A 14,757-nucleotide genomic window follows, 5' to 3' on the forward strand; every position below is an offset into this window, starting at 1 on the left:
GAAATGGAAGTGTCAAATCCCAGTGTGCATGGTGATACATGTTACCATTCAAGGCATTTTACTTATACTTTTGTGTCTCGACCCAGGTATACACTGTGAGAAAAAAAATCACCTAAATGTTTTGATAATATTGTTCCTCATGTATGGTTGCCCGGCAAAATGCATTTATATCATGAGAATATTATTTACAGAACACGTATACATGGTACATGGTATGCAAATACAGCCAGACATATATATTAAGGCTCCCCAAGTGGCCACTGTCGACTGGTAGACTTATAGACAGGTTCTAAAACACGGATTGTATTTCTCTATAGGGAGACAAATGGCATGAACGCTATAGACAGGTGGTCTTTATATAGAGGTAGCCATTAATACAGTTTTACTGTATAAACTAAAGCAATGATCATGATAATGAGTCTGGCTACTTTGGTATAATGATAAATTATCGTGGGAACGATTACGGAGATGGTTATCTATAGTCGCGTACAAAGGGATCGTGTACAGTGCGTGATGAGATTTTGGTGCCGTGGATCTTTTCATGTTTTTCTTTTTTTTTCTTTTTTATAATAATTTAGTGTGTCATATGAGTATGAATTTAAAAGGTGTTTATTGATAGAATCCTGAACTTTTGACATTAAGTTTCATTTTCATTTTAAACTTCATTTTTTTCTTTTTATAAGGTTAAATTGTCATTAAAAAGGACGTATAAAACCGACGTCACGTGGTTGATAGACCCATCATGAAATTTGGTGCTCTATCTTTCCCTAACATGTATTTTGACACGTTTGGGCGGTAAAAGCTCAGTTTACGAGAGTGACATGTCACTGAAGTTTCCATCAGAAAAGTTACTGAATTTAATTGAATAAAATTCATTAACAACAAGACACCACAATAATGACAGTATATTATGAACAATCATACGATGCAAAGAACGATAACGACACATAGATACATAAAGGAAGAGTAATGTTCATTGAACAGCAATGGCTTTAAAATAATAGTTTTTATCTAAGAGTTAGTGAGACCTACATCTTGTGGGCATTTGAAATTATCCTCTAAATTTTTACGAAACATGCCCACAAGAGTCGTACATGATGGTCTTGCCTCAAATCTTCTTATAACTTGTGGAGGATTCACTATAGACCTGCATTGTCGGTCTCTGCGGCTTTCGTTCCACTTCTATGTCCAGGGCCCTGTCTATTAAAGAGTTGCGATTGATCCGAAACAATCGCAAGTCCTCCGACCAATCGCTAATGCAGTCCCCTATCTCATAAGTACACAATTGCGACTAGGATATAAATCGTTAATTAGTTGCGATTAATCGCAACTGTTTATAAGACGGGTTTGGGGGCCACTTTCTTCGTCTACATGCTGACTAATTCGAAATAGCACACATCTTAAGGGGGATAACATCCTGAGAGACATTTTGGAATTGAAGACGGATTGTAAACTTGGAAGAGGAAGACCAAGGAATAAGAATGGAAGAACTGAAGAAAGCCCTCGGTCCTGTTTCATAAAACTTGTTTTCTATAACAAATGCTAAAGTTCTATCATAATTTTGAGAGAGAGAGAGGGACAAAATAATTCATCCAAAAGTTATCTTCATGGTCGGGAGAAGCAGGAAATAAGGAGATTGAAACCTTATTAATGTTACCGCAAACATTCTATTATGGGGTCTATATATAGGTCTATGATAACATCCATATAGAATAGCTTTTAGGCGACCCCAAATTACTCACCTTCGGGAATTTCTTCAACGTCACGTTAGTCATCACGTTGCAATCTGTTTATCACATGATTTTGCTTTAAAAAATCCCCCCCCCCCATCCTGAAGGATTATCCGTTTTATAAAGTTGTTTTCCGACCCAGTTCCCTTTTTAGGGTTTTTACCAATTAGATTTCGATACTGCTTGCACAATAATCTCATCACGGACTCCATTTCTTTTATTGTGCATGCCGTATTTTACGTACATGTAAATTTATGCCTTTCCCATTTTCTGTCTCTTAACCATCTTTCAGGCTTTTTACTCGTGTGATGTTACTGAGAAATAATGTTACATCTCCCCCCTCACCCGCCTTACCCTTCCTCTCATTTTCCCTTCTAATACCCTTCTCTCTCTCTGTTTATTCCAACCATTCTCTCTCTCTCTATCTTTCCGACCATACTCTCTCTCTCTCTATCTCTCTCTCTCTCTTTCTTCAAAGGGCTTTCTTTCTTTCTTATTATATATATATATATGTCTTTTTAAATTTCATTTAGACAGTCCTGTCGATTCCTCTCCCTCTTCTTTCTTTTACCCTTCCCCTCTATGTTTCCCCATCTACTACCACGTCTCTCTTTCTCAACCATTTTTTTTCTCTCTCTCTCTCTCTCTCTCTCTCTCCTTTTTCATCCAACTGTTCCCCCTCCCTCTCTCTCTCTCTCTCTCTCTTTAACCATACTATCTGTTTCTGCCTCTCCCTATCTCCCTCTCCCCCCACCCCTCTCTCTCTCTCTCTCTCTCTCACTCTCTTTCCAGGACTTTCTCAATCTACCTTCATTATATTCATATAGACAGTTTAATGAATTTCATTGTCCGTCTCTCATCTACCAGTTGACGGTTCCTCAATACCCTACCCTACCCGTTCTTACTCATCCCATGTAAGACGATTAGGCATGTTTGGTGGTAAGTTCTTAAAACCCCTCTCCTACAAAAAGAGGTCCGTACAAATGCCTAAATCCCTCTCATTCCATTCATCCAAACCCGGAGAAACAAGAGTGAATTTGACCAACAAAAACTGTTCACTTTGCAAAGACACGATGCCCCCTTCAAAACCCTGAAAACGAAGACTCGAAAACATTCTTTTCAAAATGAAGACAATACCCGCAGATAATGAATGCGACACAGTTTTGCGGTGAAGCGTTAATTTTGTTAAATCGGCCTTTCGAAATTCTGGTATAGCGTGAACGGCGGATTAGCGGATTACACACGGGAGAGTTGTGGGGAGAACAATGAGCGTGTACTCGTTAACAAAGAAATACCTGCGAGGCGGAGAAGGGGGAGCAACTTCCCGTCCTTTTACTTTTCTATAGCATATCCTGTGTAGGCTGATTAGGGGGACGTGGGTTTCACTAAAGCCCTGAAACTCAAATTCACACCAGGTTTAATTACTCCATTTTGAATCGGGTGAAATCGCTTATTTCGTGGATTATAAACCAAGAAAGTAGTTCCAACGAGGATAAGCGTTTAATTCAAGTATAATCTTGTATTATTACAAGGTAATCATGTTTACTACGATGGAGAAAAGGGCAGTGGTGTGCAGAAATTAGGTAATGGCGGCGATGTGCTACATATGGATGCAATACGGAATTTCCCAAGAGTTTTAAGCTAGTCTAGACAAAAAGTTATTTCATCAAATATTTTGTGGGTGAAGAACTTTTTTTCCATTGTAAATATATGGGTAATAAATTGTTAGACTTTGATAATAAACAGCAGAGGAAAGGATATATTAAGAAAGAACGATATTTAGAGTTTGAGATTTATTCCACGTTCTCATAAAATACAGTAAATGAAATTCATATGCAAAACAAAAGTCTGAAGAAGAAGATGATGATGAAGAAGGAGAAAAAGAGGAGGAAGAAGAAGAGGAGGAAGAAGAAGAAGATAAAGAAAGGGGAATTGAAGAAGAAGAGGAAGAAAAAAAGAAGATGAAGAAGAACAAGAAAAGAAGGAGAAGGAGAGGGAGGAGGGAACCAAAATATTTTTTTAACTCCTGCAAACATTAAAAGGGAAGTCCACCCTGAAATTAAGTTAGTTTTAATAGGAGTAGAAAAATGAGAGAAACAAGTCAGTGAAAGTTTGAGCAAATTCCGATTAAAAATAAGGAAGTTAGGATTTTTGAAGTTGTGATCAATCAAACACAAATTGGCAACTCTATGACGTATCATGCGAGCTCAACTTCCATTTGCTCAGTACTAAAAATATCTAAAATTTTCATTTTCCCTCAAGAAAAATTTCAACCATACATGCACCCTAAATATAATAATTGCAAATATGTTTTCTATACTCCCCCTGCAAGGAACAAATATATATTCCGTCATCAATAACGAAGAAAACATGATTTTATGGAATATTATGCACAAAGCAAATGAAGGAGAGCTCGTATAATAAGTCACAGAGTTGCCAATTTGTATTTGATTGATGACTTCAATAATTCATAACTTTCTTATTTTCATTCAGAATTTGCTCAAACTTTCACTCACCTGATTTTCTTATTATTCTGCCTCTATCGAAACAAACTTATTTTGGGGGTGGACTTTCCCTTTAACAACGCAAAGTCCATTTTCAAACCACAAAACCTTACTTATCCACTTTTTTCGCGCTCTGGATCCCGATTGGCAAATATCAATTTCTGTCTTGCCAAATACATTGGTGCTTTATTGACGGCACTGGTGTGAAAAGATATGATGGTGTATTTAGAAGGCAGCAATAATAAATAAATTGCTTTGAATATAACGGTGTTTTACCACTATTATGCCAGACGACATTATATATATAACATAATCAATGATGACCCTTGTAAGGACGTTCATGTTTCGATCAAAGTATTGATTTAGATTGAAGTTCGATATGTACCGGGTGACAGTTACATTATGTTCGATATCAGTTATCTAATCCGTGATTTCATCCCGATACAGACGGAAATACTCGAATGATTTATTTTCACAAAACGATACTTTTTAAAAATGATGAACGTTATGCATGATTGCAATATATTAACAAAAGCAACAATCTATCAACTTTCTATCTAGAAACAATGCTTGCATGCCGAACACAGCATAAAAGACTATCCAGGTAAAGTTTGAGAATTCTTTTGGGGTTGTTTTACCAACGGAAATGCGCGCTTAAACAAATCGAACTTTAACTCCCCTAATCCTGAAAAAGGGACATGTAATCCATGAGAGCATATCGATCTCTTGCCCAGTTATATCGATCCCCGAGTCTCAAAGTCATTATCATACAATCGATATCGGAAAGCTGATTACGATGGCCGAACAATGCACGAATTTTGGCAACATTTCTTTTAACCCCGTTCCAGTTTACAAAATGGTTTTCGGTAAGCATGGAATTAGCATTGAAGGGCTTCTAGAGTGTTTTGAAAGTGTTTTTGAGGGATTAATTTGTTCAGGCTATTGGTGGGAAGGTAATAGGGGAAATTTTATGTGTGGCAACATATGTTAACAGTAAGTAGATTGAGGGAATTACAACTTTAAGTCGTGGTTTTCAAAGTTTAGAAGGTGCTATGTCCTACCTGAAACTCATTTGTGTACACAATAAGTCCATGAAGTGCCTTTAAACCTGGTGTAAACTGATTAGGAACTGCTGTCCATTTCAAAGCGGAATAAGAAAGCAACCACCAAATGGATAAGTACGGTAAAAGTAAGCCTTCAATAAATTGTAACCTCATCTGACATCTTATAAGATTACTAGATTAAAATCATTTTTTTTAAAGCAGTTTGTTATAAACTATGTTTTCACCAATAATGTATTGATAATCGCAATAATGGAAATGAGGGGCGAGAAGCTGCAACACAATAATACATGAAAGATAATATTTCATCTTCTCTTTCTACCTCTGCCCTTGTAGACCAATATACCGATTTTCTTCTTGTCCTTGTTTCTTCTTCTTCTTCTTCTTCTTCTTCTTCTTCTTCTTCTTCTTCTTCTTCTTCTTCTTCTTCTTCTTCTCCTCCTCTCCTTCTCCACTTCCTGCTTTTCTGATTTTCAAAAATATATAGTTTTTTGCTGCTTCATATCGTTCTTTTTCTTCTTTCTCTCTTTCTTCATCCTCTCATATCATAATAATCATCTTCTTCTTCTCCTCTACCTCCTCATCCTTCTTCTTTTGCCCCTTCTTCTTATTGTTCTTTCCCGGCTTCTCCTCCTCCTCTTCTTTCCTTTTCTCCTCTTCCTTCTTCTCTGTTCCAACTTTTTCTTCGTTTGCTCCTTCTTCCTATTACTCTTCCCCGTCTTCTCCTCCTCCTTCTTCTCCTCCTCCTCCTCCTTCTTTTTTCTTCTTCTTCTCCTACCTCTTCTTCTTCTTCTTCTTCTTCTCCTCCTCCTCCTTCTTCTTCTTCTTCCCGTCCTCCTTCTTCTTTTTCTTCTTTTTCTCCTCCTCCTACGCTTCCTCCTCCTCCTTCTTCCTCCTCTTCTTCTTCTTCTTCTCCTCCTCCTCCTCCTCCCTCCCTCTTCTTATTCTTCTTTCCCACCGTGTACTATTCCTTTGTCATCACCTCCACCTTCTTCAAATCACCTTGTTTTCTGTTACCCATGTTCCTATCGCCATGACCTACCCTCTCTTCAAACACATTTCTATTTGCTGCTTGCGATCATCGACCCGAACCCACTCTCGGAAGCCCGAAGTCCATTACGGATTTCCGAGTGGTGTTCAACAAGCGAACCGTCGTCGTAATGGTAGCGGACCTGAATTGGAGGACGAGATTCCAGCGGCGCGGAGAAAGACGCTAGTATCCCTCTCGCGTCGGCCAGCGCTGTAGTGTTGGGAGGTTCTTTATAGAACCTGACCCCACATGTTTAAGGGACTTTATCTATGTTTGAAGGAGAAAGGACAAGGAATAGAAATATATAAAGATGCTTCATAGAGTGAAAGCGGACACGAGTTTAAGAGAAGTAGAAATAAGTATAAAAAATGAAGAGGTTTTCATTCTATAAAACATCACAGGTCTGTTATTGTTGTGAATCAGATACATTCAGCCACATGCGCCAAATTAGAAAGTAAACCTATTTATTGCATCATCTTGGGTTACAATTTAGAAAACGAATGTATTGACCTTGATGCAGATGGTATTTCGTATAATTTATCATTAAACCACGATAATGATGATGATGTTAATAATTTAATGACAACAATGATGGTGATGACGATAATGATGCTGTTGAAATATCTCCGAACAACTGACGATGACAATGGTGATAGTGGTGATTCTAAGATATCTAAGCAAATATATCAATTGGAGCGTTGGCGAAAATGATTATGATATATATCAAACCTTTTAACATCGAAGAGTTGATTTTTTATATTCGTATAGCATATACTCTGTATTAGTTCGAAGTTCATTACTCTATTATTTTAAGTGGTTAAAAGGTCATATAATCGTTCTATTCCTGGCATGTATTTTCTGTTAATAATATTCTGTTTAGGCCTATGTCATTCAATTCAAAAGATTTGTAAGTAAAAGTGAAAACGTTGAATCATGAGCCATCTCAGCATCATGATCATAAACATCATCACAACAAAAATTATCATCATGATCATCACCATCATCATCGTCATCACCATCATCATCTTCAACATCAATGTCACCATCATCATCATTCCAATCGCTATCATGATCATATTCTCTATTAAAAACAGCATAAATTACTCCATCATAAATTGAATGTAACTTTGACCCCAAACCCCCATCTTGGTTTAACCATGGACCTGGTTTAACTGTGCTCAGTTATGTAAACATATCGAATTTCTCCCCACAGTCTGTCTAATTTATCGAACAAACATTTTCTAATCTCCCGCCCGAAACTAGGACATTCGTGCTAAGCTCCAAAAGACGTTGACCTGTGTAGGTTAACGCGTAGTCTGTTTAAAACTAAAGCATATGGCAGGTTAACAATACATGGCAATATACCCCCTGTTCTGCACACACAGAATTGTTACAATGAAGTTGTTACTTTGAACAGGTAGTTAGTGAGACAATTGCGCATGCGTTGTGGAACGTAACAAAGGCTTTCATACATGGTTGAGCGAGCTGAGTCCTGTAGGGGTTTTACGTGTAATGCTATTGTAATGTCATTGAGGGGAGAGAGAGAAAGAGGGAAAACGGGGGCATAATAACAGAGTGTGTATGGTTTCATTGGCAGTGTAGTCAGTTCGAGTTTTGGAGGGGTAGAGAAAGGGAGAGAAAGAATATAGCGCGATTCGGGACCAGTTACAGCTGTCTAAATACGGACTAGATATTCGCCGAGGCGAGTTCGCTCCCATCGCCTCGCTTTTTGCTTACGCCTCGTTAATTTACTGTCTCCGATAAAATTTCTTCTCCTAGCGACCAGCCAGCAATATTTCTTCACATTTTCTTCATCATCGTCTCATAACTTTGTACGGAGTGAGTCATCTAACATCAGTAATTCAAATACTACTGTTGGCTGTATACAGCGAAGGGGGGCTTGTGATAATAATACGGCTTCTACACACCAATGCCTTTTCTTTATCGTTTAAAAGAAGAGTAGGGATTTCGCGCTACCCAGGGCCCGATTTTGCTGGGGGTTGGTTGAGTCAACACTCGCTCGCTGCCAGCTGATTTTCCCGAGCTAGCTTGTTTCGTCGGGGAAAAAAAGGTAGTCGCTCGGAAGAAATTGGTCGCCAAGACGCGGAGAGAAGCTTCGTAGCAAAGAAATATCACCGGACGACACACACATCACACACACGCGTACGTACGTGCGCTAGAGAAGGCCATGAACTTGGAGTAAGCGGGAGAGACCACATTATCATTTATTATCATTTTCTTGGAGTTTAAGGTCCAGCGGCTCGCACACGCGAACGCCGCTAACCGCCTAGCCCAGTAGTACAGATGCTTTCAAGTGAGTTAGTTGGCTTAGAAACAAGTGGCGTTCTTAGTGATAGCGCTACTGCAGCTTCTCTGCATACCATACCTGATACCCATTCGTCTTCAGTAGCACCCGGCTTAAACCCGGGCGATTTCTTTAACGCCACGGATTTCGCGGTGAGTCGCCACTCCAGACCCGGTGGAGGTTTTTCCGGGTTTGGAGGCATGTTGGAGTCGGATTTTCGCGGGGCTTCGGCCGCCGACTATGGTATGGGGTCTGCGCTCGGCATGAATTCCTTCCAAGGAGCGCCGAGCATCAACAGCATGTCATCGGGGAGTTATACGACGTTAACCCCTCTGCAGTCGTTGCCGCCCATTAACACAGTGGCGGATAAGCTGAGACATGACACAAACGTTAGCACGGGATTCTCGTTAATGAACAGCTCAAACTTAGCCATGAATAACTATGATAAACTTGGAGGTATGAACATGGGAATGGGGGTTGGGGTCGGGGGATCAATGGCTGGATCAATGGCTGGATCAATGGCTGCCAATTCCATGTTGAACGGATACGGCCACCACCAAGCGATGGCTGGGTATGGTAGCCCCCATCACGGCACCTGTTCCCCGAGTGAACCCCGGTACGCAGCCTCCATGAACGGCTACGACCAATTCACTCACAACGCCCAACACATGCGAGGTTTCGCCCATCATCATCCCCAAAGAACTGGTCTTACAGCCCCGATGGTCCTAAATGGTCTATCGGGACACCCTCATCACGCCCCCTCGCCTTCGATCCCACCACCGGGAAGCCGCGGCGGCGAGAGAGGGTCCGTTTCGTCGAGAGACGGCGGGCAAGCCGGAGAGGAGATCAACACGAAAGAAATCGCAGCAAGGGTGACAAGTGAACTCAAAAGATACAGTATACCGCAAGCGGTGTTTGCACAAAGGGTCCTGTGCCGGTCTCAAGGAACTCTCTCGGACCTGCTGAGGAACCCCAAACCATGGAGTAAGCTAAAGAGTGGACGGGAGACGTTCAGGAGAATGTGGAAATGGCTTCAAGAACCCGAGTTCCAGAGAATGTCTGCTCTTAGATTAGCTGGTAAGTCAGTCAAAAACTTGAAACACACCTTTAAAACATTTTCTTTCAATTTTTCTAACACTGTACTTAGTATTGATGTTGACCATTTAATCACAACTAACTAAACCCCCCTCCCCCAGAAAAAATTGCTTTACCCAATCTTGATTCAATTTTGAAAAAGTAATAATCTCGATCCCATGTTAACTCAAACATTATCTTTAAAATGTCTTTAACTACAGTCTGTACAGAATATATTTTCCATGTATCTGAGATGTCTCATTATTTTGTCTTGTTAGTTCTTGTTAAATTTATTAGATTGTTGTTTGTTATGTTTTAAGAAATGTATCTCGATTTGAGAGGGAAAAAAAGACATTTTGAACAAATTTGAATATTTTTGCATTTCTCCGTAAGTCAATTAGTGGAATCTGTCAACAAATAGCTACATTCTGAAATATATCTTTCAAAGGCTTTATAGGCCTGTGTATCTTAATTCGATGCAGTTTTGTAGAAACTAATGATATTTACTATCTTGGGAAGATAGCAAACTTTCATCCGAAAATTGCCGCGGCACAGAACCACTATTTACTTATCACATTACATCCACAATCATGACCTCTTAAAAATGCCGACAAGGAGAGAGAGACAAATTCCAGACTCCCCAAACAAAAATAAACATCATGCTTGTAAATTTTACGCTTGAACTTTGCCACAAAGCCGGTCAACGATTTTATGTCTTAATAAAGAGTCAATCCAGTGTCTTTAAAAAAAGAAAATTCCCCTGGAATCGATCCGATTTTGACAGAAATCTGAAATCAATTTTCCCTCTTCGCCGCTCCGTTTTTTCTCCTTTCTTTTGGGCGCGTGTTCTAAACTTCCGAAACTTGTACAGCGCGTTTCGATTTATTGCTAAAATCTTTATCAATCTATAATTTCTGTTTACATTTTGCATTGCTCGTCAGGTTTAGAGTTTTTACACACTTGGAATAGTAGTAGCGGGGGCAAGTCACTGGCCTGCGTTCGTAGGTTTGTCATAAATCAAAACTCGCCGTCGCTGATTGAATTCTGCCGCGAGTGAGGCAAAATTAAGAACTGTTTTTCTTTAATCGCGTTAATTTTATTATGGCTTCGAGGCAGAATTTACGCAAAGCGCGTGTTTGACAAGTTCTCCATTTTTCTGTTTCTTCGTTGCGTGTTGTGCCCGTAATCGCTATGACACAGAACTTGTGCCGACAGTATAATTTTTCTTGGCTTCATCTTTTTATTAATTTCAAATAGAGAATATTTCTTATCATTCTTAAGTAAACTATATTTAACTTGAATTTAGTTAAAAACTGATATAGAGGAATGCATTGCTGTTTTTGTCTTTAACATACACAAAGCTCCTGTTTCCAGAACTCATTTCAATTACTTTAATTTAATATGATGGTACTTGTTACGAGTTTGCAAGGAATATATTTTTTCGGTTGTACAAACAAACAAATTAATATATTTCTGAGTCGAATATTTACACTTTTTATCTTTTCAGTTAATAATGCAACGAACTAGTCTTTATTCATCATCATGTTCGACTTCAGAAGGCCTATGAATAGTTTCAATATAGTAACCAAGGCAACAAACCGCAAATCTGTACAATCTCATTCAAATTTTCCAACACTGTAAATTTAATTATCATCTCCTCATTAAAATTGTTTGATTTTGCTTGACATATATCTTTAAATAGCATGGATGAAGTTTAAAGTAGTTCCATTTTATTTTATTTATCATAGATACTCACAGTTTACTTTGTAATATTATAAAGTATTAACGTAACATCGTGCATTTATATATTTGACGACGAACATTTTTTTCAGAATTGAATGTAGGCTGGTGCATAATTAAATTTAGGTGGATATTCAAAGTCGTGAATTACTATTTCTTTTGAATTATTAATTCTGCACAGTCTTTATAAATCGAGTAGACTTTTTTCCAATCTAACTATCCAAGAAAAACAACCCACGCTTTAGAATAATAAAACCAAATTCATAAAAGACGGGGAAATTAATTACACATCCGTCAAGACAAAAAGACACTCCTGAGCGAGCTATCAAGATACGCTTCCCCCGTTCCTTCACCGCTCGCTTCGCGCTCATGCCCGCTTTTACTTTTATTTCACTCTCGTTTTTCGGCGTACGGCATTCTCGAACCAATATTGTTTCTCCGGCGTTCGGCCGTGAGGGGGACTAATTTGACTATTCATACGTTAATTATGTGTCTCGTAGTGTTGGCTTTGTACATAGAAGTTACGCAACTGTGCCAATAAGTCCAGGCCTTTATTGCTTGTTTTCTGTCAACTTTTCGTTCATCATGGCATGAATGGGTTTCATTTTGGGAATAGAAAGTCTTGTATGACCTTATCCGCATTATAATATTGAGGAAGGCATTCACATTTGGAATAGCAGAATATTGTTTTAAGCATCACCATAGATTCAAATTTATTAGTCACAGTCTGCACTTAATATTATGGATATAAAAAAAAACATAATGAGAAAATAAAGTAAGGTACATGTAAGCTACATTTCATTGTGTGGAAAATATTCGCACATCATTCAAATGTGTTAGAAATGGCAATTGCTTTTTAATAATTCAATCTATTCTATCCATTCTCTTCAGCTCCATTTCTTTTTGAAAAATAGTTTTAAAATTAATTATACCTAATGAAAGTTCAATAATATATAGCCTACAATGCTTTATAATTACTGCAAACTTCTTATATGATTTCCTTTCATAAAATAAAAAAAAACTATATACCTATTATATTCCATTGATCCATTTCTCAATGAAATTTAGGCCTACAATAATGTACATAGATTCTGTAACTAAAATGACATCCGATTCATATCTCTGGATGTTTTGGATGAAACAGGTTTAAATAGTACAGTTTGAGCGGTCATATTTGCTGCCTGTAGTAAAATTAAAATCTGTCATCAATCATCTATTCCACACCGAATAAGATCTAAAGACATAACATAATATGTTAGGTACAGTGTTCAAATCACTCATCAGGCATCAGCCATCTACAGTACAACAACTACTTTGATTTAAAGACATAATGAATATGAGATAAAACATTTAAATAAAATCAAACTAAATTTCTTTCTTAGTTATAATTACCACTAATAGATAGGCCTACGTAAATGAATGTCTCTACTCATATATTTTGACATTCAGCATTTGACATGCAAGTGCAATGATTTTCAAGTTATTTTATAACTTAATTGATATGTAGTGAATAATGCCATAGCTTTTGTATATCAGTAGTCTCTTTAATTTGAAGACCCTTAAATCCATGGATTCAATTGTCCACCCAAATTCATCAAATTCCCCCCTCTTTTGCTATTCAAATATTTTCCAGCTATCTTGTAATAATGATTTAGTCGATTATATATTCATGATTAATAATATCTACCACTAATAAGAAATATAGTTTTAACACCATGTTGTGAAATATTCAGATAAAGATGATGTACTTGTGAGCTGGTAGCACATATGCATCTATGCAAATGAAGCAAGAGGGCAGGGGATCTTTGCATAGCCTGATATGTTGCCACTATAATTCAATTGGTTTTTGACGTAATACAATTATGGGGTTTATTTATTGGGTCTCTTCAGCCTTCCATCACTGTGTACAGATTTATGCCAGACCTTTGCAGTATGGGTGTGTGTTAAGAAAGGGGTCTATCCCAAAAGAAATGATTCATTTTTGTTATTTTGATGCTTTGTACAGTGTACAAAGCAAAAATAATGCTCCTTGAGGGAAATTGTTAATTATTCTTTGTGAGATATAATCCTTTTCTTTCGATGGAAGCCCATATTTCAGAGATTTTTCCATCAAATGCAACAATGCAGGACTGGTGTTCATATTATCCCCTGTTAAAGTAGCAGCCTTACTGTAATGTTTTGAATTGAATTGAATTATATGTATTGCTTTATCTGTCACTACAATATAAATTCCTCTGTTCTCCTGTTTTATTAAATGGATAAAAAAAATGTAGTTTCAGCAAAAGTACAAAGGAAATAATAAGTAGCCCTACAATATGATTAATAATACTTGACTTATGGAAAACTTTAATAGCTCACATGTATGATAATACAAAAATCACATGTCCAAGTGTGATCGACATGTACTTCAGTAGCATGCTGTACACGACATACAATCATTTTCTGTTGTAAAGCCTACAAGAATTGCCCAAGACACGTTTCATACATGACAGAGTCTCTCGTACATGCTTGAACAATGCGTACAACACGGGGATAGACCGTCAAATAATTGTGTTTCTAGACTACGCTTGTTATTAAATTCGGCACGCCGGTGCGACCGACAAGTGGTGTATTTACCCTGTTAATTAACAGGCTGAATATTCTGTAGTCCCACGCATGCCATTACAAGTACGGATTGGTGAGTTGAGATTTCAGGTTTATAGGAGGGATTCTCGTTAAAGCGAATTATCAAATCGCTCCAAATAATGCGAGGAATAGTGACAAGGGATCATAAAGCATAAGAGATTGTGTTGGGATTCTTTACAAAGGAATTAAGAGAATGGTATTTGAAATTAAAGAAACAGAATAGCAATTGAATAGATAATTTGCAAAGAATAGATCTTCTTTGATTAATAGATTCTTAGCATCTAGGTAAACACATTAATATTCTGTCACCCAATTCTGTGAAATAATTGACAGGTATGTAGATCAACCTCCTTTTCTCAATTGCCCTCTCCCTTGGATAGGAAGATCAGCCGTAGGTCCCCTATGATCTACATTTAGGCCTACACGTCTCTCTATAGATACAAAACTAGTTTTGTTAAATGTTACCATCCATTCTCTGTTAATGCATGGATAAAACACGATGGATTAATTAGTTAATAACTGTTATAGGTAGGAGGAAATGATGAAGAGAATAGTAGCTGTGCTGCATAGATGGGAGGACGAAGGATGCATTTAACACAGGGAGATTTAGAGGGATCGAGAGGGATCGAGGGAAGGAGGGAGGAAGGAAGAGAGAGAGAGAGAGAGAGAGATAGAGATAGAGAGTGAA

At 37.9% G+C, this 14,757-nt stretch overlaps 1 protein-coding gene and 1 long non-coding RNA gene across 4 annotated transcripts in view; both read left to right on the forward strand.

Annotated features, from left to right (window-relative positions):
• Positions 1-2,224: 2,224 nt before the first annotated feature.
• Positions 2,225-5,462, forward strand: LOC115927382. Its single transcript, XR_004065601.1, has 2 exons — positions 2,225-3,313; positions 4,796-5,462. It is a non-coding gene; the product is annotated as an uncharacterized LOC115927382 (long non-coding RNA).
• A 727-nt stretch (positions 5,463-6,189) lies between these two features.
• Positions 6,190-14,757, forward strand: part of LOC115917884 (one cut domain family member 2-like) — a 47,162-nt gene continuing 38,594 nt past the window's right edge. For 2 of the 3 annotated variants that reach the window (XM_030993170.1, XM_030993171.1), the window contains exon 1: positions 6,190-9,707. In XM_030993170.1, coding sequence (XP_030849030.1) covers positions 8,630-9,707 — 1,078 coding nt within the window. In that variant the 5' untranslated portion in view covers positions 6,190-8,629. Of the gene's footprint in view, positions 9,708-10,645; positions 11,206-14,757 lie in introns of those variants that run through there. The other variant, XM_030993172.1, reaches the window with a different exon arrangement.

The sequence above is a fragment of the Strongylocentrotus purpuratus genome, unplaced genomic scaffold (assembly GCF_000002235.5).
Source record: "Strongylocentrotus purpuratus isolate Spur 01 unplaced genomic scaffold, Spur_5.0 spur5_scaffold_20, whole genome shotgun sequence".
NCBI lineage: Eukaryota > Metazoa > Echinodermata > Echinoidea > Camarodonta > Strongylocentrotidae > Strongylocentrotus > Strongylocentrotus purpuratus.